At 44.6% G+C, this 13,393-nt stretch overlaps 1 protein-coding gene across 2 annotated transcripts; it reads left to right on the forward strand.

The window, feature by feature from the left end:
* Positions 1-9,102: 9,102 nt before the first annotated feature.
* On the forward strand, positions 9,103-12,693 carry CDKN2AIP (CDKN2A interacting protein). 2 transcript variants are annotated; one of them, XM_080796827.1, is made up of 3 exons: positions 9,103-9,544; positions 10,004-10,103; positions 10,571-12,693. In XM_080796827.1, exons 1-3 carry the CDS (start codon positions 9,273-9,275, stop codon positions 10,577-10,579), a joined length of 381 nt encoding a protein of 126 aa, XP_080652953.1. In that variant the 5' UTR covers positions 9,103-9,272; the 3' UTR covers positions 10,580-12,693. The 2 variants fall into 2 exon arrangements, with proteins under 2 accessions (XP_080652953.1, XP_080652952.1); XM_080796826.1 differs by having other exon boundaries at positions 9,137-9,544; positions 10,004-10,134.
* The last annotated feature ends 700 nt before the right edge of the window (positions 12,694-13,393 follow it).

Consider the following 13,393-nt stretch of genomic DNA (forward strand, 5'->3'; position numbering starts at 1 on the left):
TGGCTCTGTGGGTTGCGTGTCTGATTCTTGATTTCTACATCAGGTCATGATCTCAGGGTCCTGGCATTCAGCCCCACATCACTGGGCCACGTCACTGGGCTCTGTGCTGCGTGCAGAGTCCGCTTGTCCCTCTCCCTCTGCTCCTTTCTCCTATTCCCCGCTCGTGCTCTCTCTCTCTCTCTCTCTGAAATGCATAAATCTTTAAAAGGAATGTAAGCCGATCTAAAAGAGCTCTCAGTGGCCAAAGTGAGAACAAAATAAATAACTACAGTATGAGATTATAACCCAAAAATGAATTAGCCACGAGTCCATGCTAATATAAATAAATGATTAAAAAAATAAGCAAGAGAAAGGGAAATTTTTCCTTGCAGAAGAATTCAAATTAATAAATTCAGGAAGAACAGAAAAAAAAATTAAAATTAGTCTCTAGTATGACAGTCTGGGGGGGCGGGTAGTAGATATTTCCAAAGATGCTCCCTGTCCCCGTTTTCCTCTGGAATTCCAGAAGCGGCTCTAACTTTTATAACCCTCTGGCTAGTACTTGAGTTGTGGTGTGTTCTGTGGCCGCTGCCTTTTGCAAGATGGAGAAGAATGTTGAAGGCAAATAGGCAAAGTCTTGACTTCTATGGGTCCACAAGTCCTAGTAGAGCATAAGAGCAATAAGAGTAGAAGAATATTAGAGGAAGAACCAGGTGCTTCTCCAGATGAGAAGTTCTCCGAAGGAAAGGAGAACTTGAAGGGGAGGGTCCGAACCAAGAGAATGACTACTGGCATGTTTCTGGAGAAAACCCCCACGTCCTGCCCCCCTGCTCCCTAGGCTGAGCTGCAGGGGGACGATGCTGAAAAACTCAGTAGGCTTGGGGATCCTTACGCTGGCTGACTCAAGCCTCAAGAACCCACGGACGCTGGAAGACATCCAGAGCGCCCCTCTGCCCAGCAAGCATGGATGAGTAGACTAGAGTGTCTGCCCGTTGTGTCTGGGCCAGTGGACCTAAAACAGCCTCACAGAGAACGTGGTACCCTAAGCCATGGGCTGTTCTCCATGCCGGAGGCAGGCGTGAGTACAGCAAGGAGAGTCCTCTGACTTAAATAAACCCTACCACAGGAGCGAGAAGGATGAAGCAGTGGCCTACATAGACCTACAAGGACAAAAAACTGATTAAAAAAAAAAAGATGAATGTTTTAGGGGGTGTCCGGGGAACTCCTAGCCTTGACCCCACCCCCACTTTCAGCTTCTGTGCCTCCACACTGTGTAAGCTCCCTGGAATGAATACTCAAAATCTTGAATGGACTGAAATTAAGTCTCCATTACTTGGTGCAATGGGACCTTAAAATACAAAATGAATTCAATCATAGAAAAATATTAAATATCTGGGGCACCTGGGTGGCTCAGTCGGTTAAGCGGCTGCCTTCTGCTCAGGTCATGATCCCAGAGTCCTGGAATCGAGCCCCACATCGGGCTCCCTGCTCAGTGGGAATCTGTTTCTCCCTCTCCCTCTTTGATCTCTCTTGCTTTCTCTCTTTCTCTCTTTTTCAAATAAACAAATAAAAATCTTAAAAAACATTTCTTTGTGCACCTTGAGTTTGTGGAATGAGATTTGTACTTGCCTGAATTTGGCTCATTTGCAAAGATGTTATTTTAAATAGAGAAACCAATGATTACTACTGCATATGACCAAATGAAACCCAAAATATATTTCTAAACTGCCTTTATTGAGTATAAACTAATGTATCAGGTCTGAACTATACTCTTTGTATACATGACCAAACTTATATTCTTTACAATTCATAGGTGTTTGAACCCCCTTTTTGTGTTTAAGGAAATAGAAATTTAGAGAAATTAGGTTTTTTTCTAAGTAAACCCTATACCCAACATGGGCTGGAACTCACAACCCTGAGATCAAGTGTCACATGCTCTACTGACTGAGCCAGGCGCCCCAAGAGAAATTAAATAATTTGCCCAAAGTCACACGTGATAAGTAATAGAGACAGAATTCAAACCTAGGAATGTCTGACTCCAAAATCAATATTCTTTTTTTTTTTTAAGCTCTCATTTTAAGTAATCTCTACACCCAGTGTGGGGCTTGAGCTCACAACCAGGAGATCAAGAGTTGTTTCCAAGGGGCGCCTGGGTGGCTCATTCGGTTAGGTGCCTGCCTCCAGCTCAGGTCATGATCCCGGGGTCCTGGGATTGAGCCCTGTGTTGGGTGTGTGGGGCTCCTTGCTCAGCGGGGTGTCTGCTTCTCCCTCTCCCTCTGCTCCCCCCAACTCATGTTATCTTTCTCTCTCTCAAATAAATAAATAAAATATTTTTTTTAAAAAAGAGTTGCCTGCTCTACAGACTGAGCCAGCCAGGCCCCCCAAGACAATACTCTTAATTGCTAAGTTAAGCTATCTACTGTCACCTGCTGGCTTCCCGATCTCTCCAGGAATGTTCCTTTTTACTGCCCCTGCTGTTTGTAGTTTCAAGACAATCACACATTCACATAATGGAGCCCTGGGTACAAAGAAGCACAAAGTTCATATCCTTCCTGCTCCTAGTTACCAAACTGCCCAATAACTAAGTGGTTTATTGCTGTCATAATCTTAGCACCTTGATTTAACAAGTTTTAGCTCACTTTTCCAGCCTCTACACCTTGTGAGTTCATCAAAATTGCTGAATAAACTTCACCAAGTAGCAAAATGTGATGAAAATGTGATCAAAGTCCTAGACCAGAAGTCAATATACTATGTTCCTTGGTCTCCCATTCTTGCTCTTCCATTAACCAATTGTTTGATCTTGGGCAATCACTTAACCACTCTGACCCTCAGTTTCTTCATCTACAAAATAAACACAATCTTACAGTTCCCTTTGGGCTCTAACTTTCCATGATTCTGAAGAGCCAAGGTCAAGTTTATTATTTTATGGGAATTCAAACTGTACTTCTCCAAATAAGAACCGTTCTCTGATCTCTATCTGTATTTTGGTTCTAGATTTAAATCCCCTACATTCTGGCATAAGGCACAGGTAAAGAGTTTCACAGAGATGGGAAATTACATATAACAAGACCTCATCCGGTTTGCACTAAGAGAAACACGAAGACTAAAGATGACATTGTTTTCAGGAAAACTCTGTATAATCCTATATAAAGAAACATAAGAATTGCTGTAAAAAGATATTACCCTTTGGCTAAGCTGTGGGGGAAAGAAGTCATCCTGATAAAAAGACCTCACAGAGGACGATTGTCTTATGTCCTTTGAAACTGCTTACTACCATTCTTTCTTTAAAATACTTTCTGGTATTTGGTGATCCTTCTCATATGGCTGTTACCTCCATTTCCTTGAGTGTTAACTCTTTGACTTATTTAGTTTGTTATTTTTCCTTGCATGATACTGACCCTACTCAAGGGCTTTATTATTCTCAGGGTAGACACATGACTCAGACTTATGCAATTGGAGAATTTCATACCCTTGGCTAGAGTGCTTATTTAAGGGATAAATGGATTCCCAAAAGAACCTCAGGACATTGGCAGGAACTATCAAGAAAGAGATGTTCTGGGGCGCCTGGGTGTCTCAGTGGGTTAAGCCTCTGCCTTCGGGTCAGATCATGATCTCAGGGTCCTGGGATCGAGCCCCACATCGGGCTCTCTGCTCAGCAGGGAGCCTGCTTCCCCCTCTCTCTCTGCCTGCTGCTCTGCCTACTTGTGATCTCTCTCTCTCTCTATAATAAATAAATAAAATCTTGGAAAAAAAAAAGAGAGAGAGAGAGAGAGAGACCTTCTCAGGTTACCGAGCTAGAGAGGATGTACACTCTGTGGTCTGCTAGGACCCATCTTGCCACTATACAGGGAGAGCTTGCCCGAGATTGAGGCTGCCACAGAGAAAGCAAAGTATACTGATGAAGACCAAGAGGCTTCCTGATTATATTATTCGAGTATTGGATGCCATGGTTTACTCCCCAGTCTGTCAAAAACACAGCCAATAAATCCCCTTTGTGTTAAAGCAGAAGCCATTTTATTTTATTTTTTTTTAAGATTTTATTTATTTATTTGACAGACAGAGATCACAAGTAGTCAGAGAGGCAGGCAGAGAGAGAGGAGGAAGCAGGTTCTCCGCTGAGCAGAGAGCCCGATGCGGGACTCGATCCCAGGACCCTGAGATCATGACCTGAGCTGAAAGCAGAGGCTTTAACCCACTGAGCCACCCAGGCGCCCCAGAGAAGCCATTTTAAACCATAATTTGTTTCGTCACTTGCACTGTAAATTAATCACACTAGAATCTGTGAGCCTGTAGAGAAGGTCCGTCATTCTCTGCTTCTCTACATCAGAAGATGCCCAAGGGGTCTTTCTAAAATGGAGGTAATTGCTTTGCCCCAGAAAAAGGTAAAGTGGAATCATATCCTATCTTTCATTTACGTGTTGATTTTGGAAACTAACCCCCATGAAGGATGTAACTTCACAGTCTTTTAATTCTCAAAGCAGCTAACAAATTGACATTTACTAATGTTAAGGATTAACGCAAAAACGAAGGGCACAAATTCTGCGGTAAACAGGAACACTTTGGAATTTTCCACCTGTTGCCAAGTTACCACTAGCAATTACATTTTCTCTGAAAGCCAGGCTTTTTTTTTTTTTTTTAAAGATTTTTATTTATTTGTCAGAGCGAGAGAGCACACCAACAGGGGGAGAGGCAGGCAGAGGGAGAAGCAGGCTCCCCACTGAGCAAGAAATCCAATACAACGCGGACTGAGCCACCCAGGCATCCCAAGCCAGATTTTTTGAATGCCCAAATATCACATTATGGTCTCTATTCTAGAATTTTCTTCCTTTCTTTTTTTTTTTTTTTAAGATTTTATTTATTGGGGCCTCTGGGTGGCTTAGATGGTTAAGCATTTGCCTTTGACTCAGGACTTAGGTCATGTGCTTGGGGTCCTGAGATCAAGCCCCATGTCGGGCTCCCTGCTCAGCAGGGAGCCTGCTTCTCCCTCTCCCTCTGCCTCCTCCCCTGCTTGTACTCTCTCTGTCTCTAGCTCTCTCTCAAATGAATAAATAAAGAGAGAGAGAGAGCATGAGCCTAGGGCAGATGCTTAATCGGCCAAGCCACCAAGGCACCCCATCTTCCAGAATTTTCTTACATGACATGGGGATCAAAAGCTGATTGTCTAAAATTGAGAGACTAAGAAATTAAAGATTGAGTATATTTAAATGTGTGACAGCTGGCCAACAAAAGAATAATAAAAATGCAAGTAACAACAATTGGGAGAAGAAAGGGATAGTATAAGTGATATGGATTTATCATCTTTCACATTCCAAGGTGGAATAAATACTATTTAAAGTTGAAAAACAAAGAAAGAGAAACATTAGCATATAACTTAGAGTTACAAAAATAACTGCCCAAAGAAACAAAGACAGACGATGACATAAATTTGTAAATAAATGCTGTTATTTTTAGAGGGGGACCAGGGATGAGAGGGAGAGAGATTTTTACCTTCATTTTATGCCTTTTATTTCCATTGAAAAGTTTCATTTCTGTAAGCGTGTGTAATTATAATTTTTTAAAACTTGGCCAGAACTTAACTCTGTTCATCTAGGCAGCTTGTTCCCAATCTCGAACGTCCATTTCCAGCATTCTCTATCACGTGGACTCCATCTCAGCTTCCCACCTCCAAACTTACAAACGTTTTCTTCAAAAATGGGGGAAGTGTTTCTCCTTCTCCCGTGAGGTTAATCTCTCTACCTGTGTGTAGGACCCCTGCCCCTCCCACTCCTTTAGAAATTGTTACCCTTTCTTCCTTCAGGATCCCCAAACTCTCCCTCTACTGGCTCTTCCCAGTCACAGATGAACCTGTTCAAGATACTCCCATCTAACCAAAAGCTGTCAGAACGCCTCGACCCTTTCCGGCTTTCCCTCTCTTCTCTCCTTCACAGTCAAACATCTCCTTTTCCTCTCCTGAACTCGCTCCCGTGTTGAGTCAGTCTCCATCACTCCACCGAAACTACTTTTGCTGAGCTCACCGGAACGGTTCCGACCTCTACAATCGTTGACAGCAGTATTCCTCTTCCTCGACTTCTCCCCAGCTACCGATGCAGGGGACCACTGTCTTCTTGAAGCGTCTTTGACTTGCAGGACCCTTCATCTTTTCACTGCGGTTTGACTAACTTGTGACCCCGTAGCTTGTTTGCTGTAAAAGTTTCCCCGTCACTGTGGCATGTTTCTCAAGTCAAACCATAACCTCAGCGGGGACATTGACTAGAGCATTTGCTTTACCCAGACTGCCGCACTCCACGTGCATGCTTCGTGCCAAATGCGTCGTCAGTCCTCTGTTTCTGCAGTCACCCTCAGGAGCCGGAGCCGGCCTTTCGGGTTGCTCCATGGGGGGGGAGCCATCTTGCACAAAGGCCAGCTCGCCACGGGAGTTTTTACCAGATTTCTTCAGAGACGCAACGTAGCTGGAATTTTAATGAATGTGCTTTTCTTTGTAACGAAACAATCTCATGAAATTAAGAGAATTCGGCCACTTGCAGTTTAAAACACAATTCGGTGGGGGTAGTGGTGGATATTTCTGTTTATTAGGATTCTCTCTCTGTCCTCTGATCAGATTTCTGGGGGGGCAGGCAGTGGTAGGGGAAGTGGCTTGTGTATCATCCTAGCATTGTCTCTGTACTTCTTCTCTCTGTACTGTCTTCCCTGTAGGATCTACTGAGAGCGAACTGTCTGATCCCCCAATACAAGTGACATTGGTCACTGGTGGGGAGTTTGAGGGGCTCTCCCCTCTTGATTCGCCCTGCCTGGATCTCAGGGGCCTCATGACTTGAGAACTGGCTGTTTTCTCCTTTGCAGCCCAGGTCATCCTATCCTCTAGGCTCATTTGGATCACGCTGCCTGGGAGGCACCTGAGCATTCCTCTCTCTCCCTGTAACTTTTTGAATTCCTCTGGGACCTGTGAGAGACATGTGTGTATGTGTTGGGGAGAAGGAGGGGGGTGGTATAGTCAGTTATCAGAGCAATGAAAGGCTCTTTCAGTGCTCATTTCTACTCTTCTAAAAGCCAACCCAAGGTGGCTCAGGGAACTAAATGTGCTGTCTTCTCCCAAAGGTCCAGGCAGAGCCAACACTTCCCCCTCTCCTTCACTAATGTTCCTAAATTCTCTTACCTTTTTTCTCTGAATTTTTCCCACAGCCCAAAAAGGAATTTGTCTCCACAGGGTGAGAAGGCATTTTCTTTTTCCCTTTTTTAAATATACCATTAAATTTACCATTTAATTTTACCATTTTTACCAAATTTTTACCAACTTACCAAATTTACCATTAATTTACCATATTAATTTTAATATACCATTAAATTTACCATTTAATATACCATTCTTCTAACTCTGTGGTCCATGGTCTATGCCCTGAATCTCTCTATATGTAAAATCAACTTTTTAAGAATGAAAAATACATGTATCTTTTCTTCCTGTCAAGCCCCTGGCTCTTGAAAAGTACTCTGGCTTTCAGGCCATATTGCTTTTATTGTAACTTTAAACATTATTTTGGAACTCAGGCATTATTCTCCTCTCAAAATAAAACCCATAGGTAGAAGCCTACATGGGAACAAGAAAATAAGTGAGAAAATTCTTGGCTTAAAATGCATACATAGGATCTAGGTATGTGATCAGAGATTTTTACTCATCATCTTCCCCCATGTCAAACAACTCATGAAAGCAAAAACCGTAATATTTGTCTTTTAAATTCCCAGATTTCTGAAGCCTTTCATCTCAAGTTTCAGAAATTTTCAATGAAGAGGAGGAAAGAACACAATTAGACTAAAACCCCAAGCTTCAAAACTCCTTTGTGCCTATGTTTGTACGAAGTTTCACTTAGTATAACAGGAAAGCGGGTATTATTTTCATGTAATAGCTGAATGGTGATTATTCCAGTATGTCCATAAATTACGTTTAAAAAAAAAAAATCTTATCCAATGTGACTTTTGGGACTTGATTATTCTGATTCAAGCATTTTTGAATCAAAGTCCATAAACGTTTAATGGAAGGAAAATTTATTTTTACTTCGTAACTGATCATTATTGCACAGCACTTATTTTAACTTACTAAAATGTATTGATCTTGAAAACACATATACCTGAAATTGAAATCGTTAACGAAAAGCAAGCCGGCGGCAATGTTCTTTTTTTTTTTTTTTTTTTAATTTATTTATTTGACAGAGAGATCACAAGTAGGCAGAGAGGCAGGCAGAGAGGAGGAAGCAGGCTCCCTGCTGAGCAGAGCCCAATGCGGGGCTCAATCCCAAGACCCTGAGATCATGACCTGAGCTGAAGGCAGAGGCTTTAACCCACTGAGCCACCCAGGCGCCCCCGGCGGCAATGTTCTAAGTGTGGATATTATAAAGTAGAAAAAAATGCAAGGAAAAAAAGCTCTAAGGGGGAAAGGTTTGGGGGGAAAGAGATACGCAGGCACTTTTCCACGCTGCCTCCTGGCTATCTGCCCAGTTGGGGGTTACGGTCTGTCACTCTCAGGGACCCAAGTCTTTAGCATTCCTGAAAGCCGCCGCCGCTCGTCTACATTCGAAGCAGCGCTGCGGGCTGTTTTCGGACACGATCAAAAGATGGAGGCGCGCTTTTGTTGATGGCGGCCCCGCTGAAAACCAGCGACCGCGGCGGAGGCGCGCACACCTCGCCTTCGACTCGCGCCTCGGGGTCCGCGAGGACGCGGCGGCACGCGAGGAGTTGACCCGCCCCGGCCCGGCTGCCCTCCGCCGCCCCGGCCCACCCGGCCTCCACGCCCAGCGCCGCGGCGGGCCCGCGGACGGAGGGAGGGAGGGAGGCGGCGGGAGCGCGCGCGGCGTCACAAGGCCGAGCCGGAACGCTGGGCTGGAGCCTGAGACCGGGGCGACCCGGGCGAACCCACGCGGGCCCCGCCCCGGTGGCGCGGGAGGCGCGAGCGCTCGCCGCCCACCCTCCCCTCCGCCCCCGCGGGCGCCCCTCGGCCGCCGGCCCCAGCCGCGGCGCCGCTGGCGCTCGGGCGCCGCAAAGCGTCCTGGGAGAGCCGGCTCGCGCCGGAAGGACGCGCGGGCGGTCGGCGGCGGCGAGGTTATAAAAGGGAAGGAGCCGGCGGCGGGCGGAAGTGGGCGGTTCGGCTGCTCCGGGCGCTGTTGTTTGGCGTTTGGGCCTCCCGAGGGGCGTTCTCTGGAGGGCCGCCGGTGCAGGCCGCAGTGACAGGGCCGCTCGCCCCCGCGCAGCCCGCCTCTCTCCCGGTGCAGCGTCTGCTCGCGGCTTCCGCGACCCGCAGGCCCAACATGGCGCAGGAGGTGTCGGAGTACCTGAGCCAGAACCCGCGGGTGGCCGCCTGGGTGGAGGCGCTGCGCTGCGACGGCGAGACTGACAAACACTGGCGCCACCGCCGCGAGTTTCTTCTCCGCAACGCCGGGGACCTGGCCCCGACGGGCGGCGCGGCGGCCGCCAACGCGGAGGAAGCTGCGGACGCCGAGAGCGGGAGCCGCAATCGGCAGCTGCAGCAGCTCATCTCCTTCTCCATGGCCTGGGCGAACCACGTCTTCCTCGGGTGCCGGTGAGTGAGCAGGCGTCCCTGACCCGCTCTCCGCGTTTTGTGGCCGCCCCCGGACTGGGGCCCGGAGCCTCCGCGGGGAGGGGGAAGTTGGGAAGCGCGGGAATCTGCGGGACTGGCTGCCCTCTAAGGGTGAGAAGGGCGTCTCCGCCAGAAGCCGACATGATCCACAGCCGGCCCCGGGTTGGGTGGGGGGCGGCCGGTGGGGTTGTGGGCTGACCACGCTCTCGTGGTGGACGCTGAATCGAAGGATTGGGGAGGAGCGACCCCGCCCCCCAGGCCCTGGAGCATTTGTTTCTGGGGTTCCAGGAAACCGAAAGTTCCTGGCGGTCGGCGCACTTTCTTGATTACAACCAGGAAATGCAGTTCCTGTGGCCTGTTCTTGCATTCCCGAAGTAGTAGCTTAAAAAAAAACCAAAAACCAAAAAAGCACTTTTTTAAAAGTGTCTTTTTCTTTTTCAGGTACCCACAAAAAGTTATGGATAAAATACTTAGTATGGCTGAAGGCATCAAAGTGACAGATGCTCCAATCCATACAACAAGAGACGAACTGGTTGCCAAGGTGAAGAAAAGAGGGATATCGAGTAGCAATGGTTAGCAGATCATAGATGTGAACATACATAGGAGTTTAGAACATAAGTTTGATATCATTAGGAATTACTGTTATTAACTAATTTTTTTAACAAGCTAGAATTTTTACAATATTAATAATCAAGTTGGAATGTTAAACCTACATTATGTGTCTGTGTGTTTTAGGCCCTGGTTTTGATAGTTTCCTTTGACTGCTGTAGATTTTCAAGTGTCAAATGTTGTCTGTGCTGTTTGACTTTTTTTAATATTAGAAATTAAATGATGTCATCCAACCCTGTTTTAAGAACTTATTCAAGTTATTCCACACTTTTGAAAGAAACTACTAGTCCTGAAATATTTTTGCCTCGTGCCTTTATTTTAACGAGTGTCTGTCTTGTAAATTTTCTGCTGATCTGTATGAGCTCAACTTAGTCATTTGTCTGTTTTCCTTCTTTTCAGAAGGGGTAGAAGAGCCTGCGAAAAAACGAATCATCGAAGGAAAGAACAGTTCTGCAGTTGAGCAAGATCACGCAAAAATTTCTGCCAAAACAGAGCGTGCGTTGGCTCAGCCAGAGAACAGCTCCGCTTGTCCGGGGGCATCTGCGAAGTCGGAGAGTGGTGGGAACTCCAGTCGTTCTGGCACCTCGAATAGCTCTGCTGGTGATGGAGATCGGTCTCTTTCCAGCCAAAGTAGCAGCAGCATTTCCTCTCAGGTAACAGTGGCAGGGTCTGGAAAAGCTTCTGAATCAGAAGCTCCAGAGAAACACAGTTCGGCATCCATTGTTTCTTCGTTGTTGAAATCCAGTGTGAATAGTCATGTGACCCAGTCTGCTGATTCCAGACAACAAAGCGGATCACCTAAAAAGAGTGCTTTGGAAGGCTCTTCGGTCTCCTCTTCTCAGAGCATCTCAGAGATTGAGGTGCCGCTGTTGGGCTCCTCCGGAAGCTCAGAAGGAGAGTTGCCACTGTTGTCTTCTAAACCTAGTTTAGAGACAGCTTCAGGTGGGTTAACTTCCAAAACTAGTTCAGAGGCGAGTGTTTCAGCATCTCTTTCTAAAAATAGTTCCTCATCAGGCACGTCCTTACTAGCTCCCAAGAGCAGCACATCGACGAGTACCTCGATGCTGACTTCCAAAAGCACTTCGCAGGTAGCTGCGTCACTGTTAGCGTCCAAGAGCAGCCCCCAGACCAGCGGATCTCTAGTTTCCAAAAGCACTTCCTTAGCCAGCGTGTCCCAGCTGGCTTCGAAGAGTAGTTCTCAGACTAGCACCTCACAGTTGCCTTCTAAAAGTATGTCACAGTCAAGTGAGAGCTCTGTTAAATTCTCTTGTTGCAAATTAACCAATGAAGATGTGAAGCAGAAACAACCTTTTTTCAACAGACTGTATAAGACAGTGGCATGGAAGTTGGTAGCTGTTGGTGGCTTTAGTCCCAATGTGAATCATGGAGAGCTCCTAAACGCAGCTATCGAAGCTCTGAAGGCAACACTGGATGTGTTTTTTGTTCCACTAAAAGAACTAGCAGATCTGCCTCAAAATAAAAGCTCTCAAGAAAGTATTGTTTGTGAATTGAGATGCAAGTCTGTGTATTTGGGCACTGGCTGTGGAAAAAGCAAAGAAAATGCAAAAGCTGTTGCATCAAGAGAAGCACTAAAGTTATTTCTCAAGAAGAAGGTAGTGGTAAAGATATGTAAAAGGAAATACAGAGGCAGTGAGATAGAAGATCTGGTACTCCTTGATGAAGAATCAAGGCCTGTAAACTTACCGCCAGCACTAAAACATCCCCAAGAGTTACTATAATACGTCCAGAATACCACTGCATATAATGTCTGGTATTGGATGAGAAAAACTGGCTTACTTTTGTATAATATAAAACACAGGCTTTCACAAATTTTGTATTGCTTTTTTCCAGTTTTGCAGAAAATTTACATTCGAGTTCTCTTCACACAGTAGAAGTTGTAAATAATTTATGAATGACAGTACATACTAAAAAGTATGCATTAACAGCATACCAGTATGCTGTTTTATTTGCTGAAAAAATACTGTCTTCTATTTTTAATGATCCGTTAGGTACGATGTGTAGTTCTGTAGAATCTTAAAACTTTTGTACTACTTTCAATTTGGTGAAAATGTATTAAGTTGTCTACCATGCTTTCCTTTTTTTTTTTCCCTAGCTGAATAAACCTGCACATCAAAGAAAAGGGGACCATAGTATTTGAATGTCTGAAAGTCTGTGAAGCTTAAGGTTTTAAGAATGTTGCCCATAATGTTGAACATGTCTGTTAAAGAATAAAAGAAAAAATAGTTGCCTCAGACTATTTTTATGAGAAGTTGTAAGCATTTTTTAGATATAAAGCAGTATAAAGTACTTAAGGTTATTTTATTCTGAAGTTGTTTAAAATTCACCATGATTTTGACCGCTGCAGATTCTTTAAGTGGGTTAATTTATGTTTGAGGTAAAATACAATTTACACTTTTTCTTAAAGACATAAATGTGGGTTTCTATATTAAGCATATTTTGTGACTACTATTAACAGATTGATTTGTTTAGATATTAAATGCTTTAAGCTATTTTACCTTTTCAAGAAGTCGTGTTTTTTTTCCCCCCTCTAAGTCAGAACCAGTTCCTGCAAATGGGCTTCCCACTACTAGTCCTTAAAAATTACAATCAGGTAATTGTTCTTAGCTGATACACAACTTTTTAGGGATAGAGACGTTACAGTTTACAAATCTCTAACTAGTTGAGCTAGATGGTTTTTTAAATTTACAAATCTAGAAGACGACTAGGAACAATGGAGAGCCGTGGCAGCTTGAATGAGCTTGTTCAGTTGAATTACACTTGTTAGTAATGAAATGGAATCCCGTGTCTGTTAGGTGATTCTGACCGTATTACTCTGTTATATATTGTTTCACTTTTCTTCAAATTCTGGCCCAAGACATGGCCTTTCTTCTGTCTAGCTGCTGCACATTGAGCAGTGGTGGCAGTTGTGTATAGAGGAAAAAATCAAGAAATGACCTTTTATATTCTAGTTGTATTACAATCAGAAAATTGAACGTTAAGTAGCACAATTTCAAGTACACAGAAGTTATTTCTATTTTATATTCTAGAAATAAATAAGGATACTTAACATACTTGAAATTATCAGCCTTCATTTTACTAGATAATCTTCAATGATTCCGTTTCGAGGATTTTAAGTTAGATACTAAAGTCCATATTCTGTAAATGGGCTGGGTCTTCATATGTTGTGAGAAGCAATGACATGAGTGTTATGAAAGCACTTCT

This window comes from Martes martes (assembly GCF_963455335.1).
Source record: "Martes martes genome assembly, chromosome: 2".
Lineage (NCBI taxonomy): Eukaryota > Metazoa > Chordata > Mammalia > Carnivora > Mustelidae > Martes > Martes martes.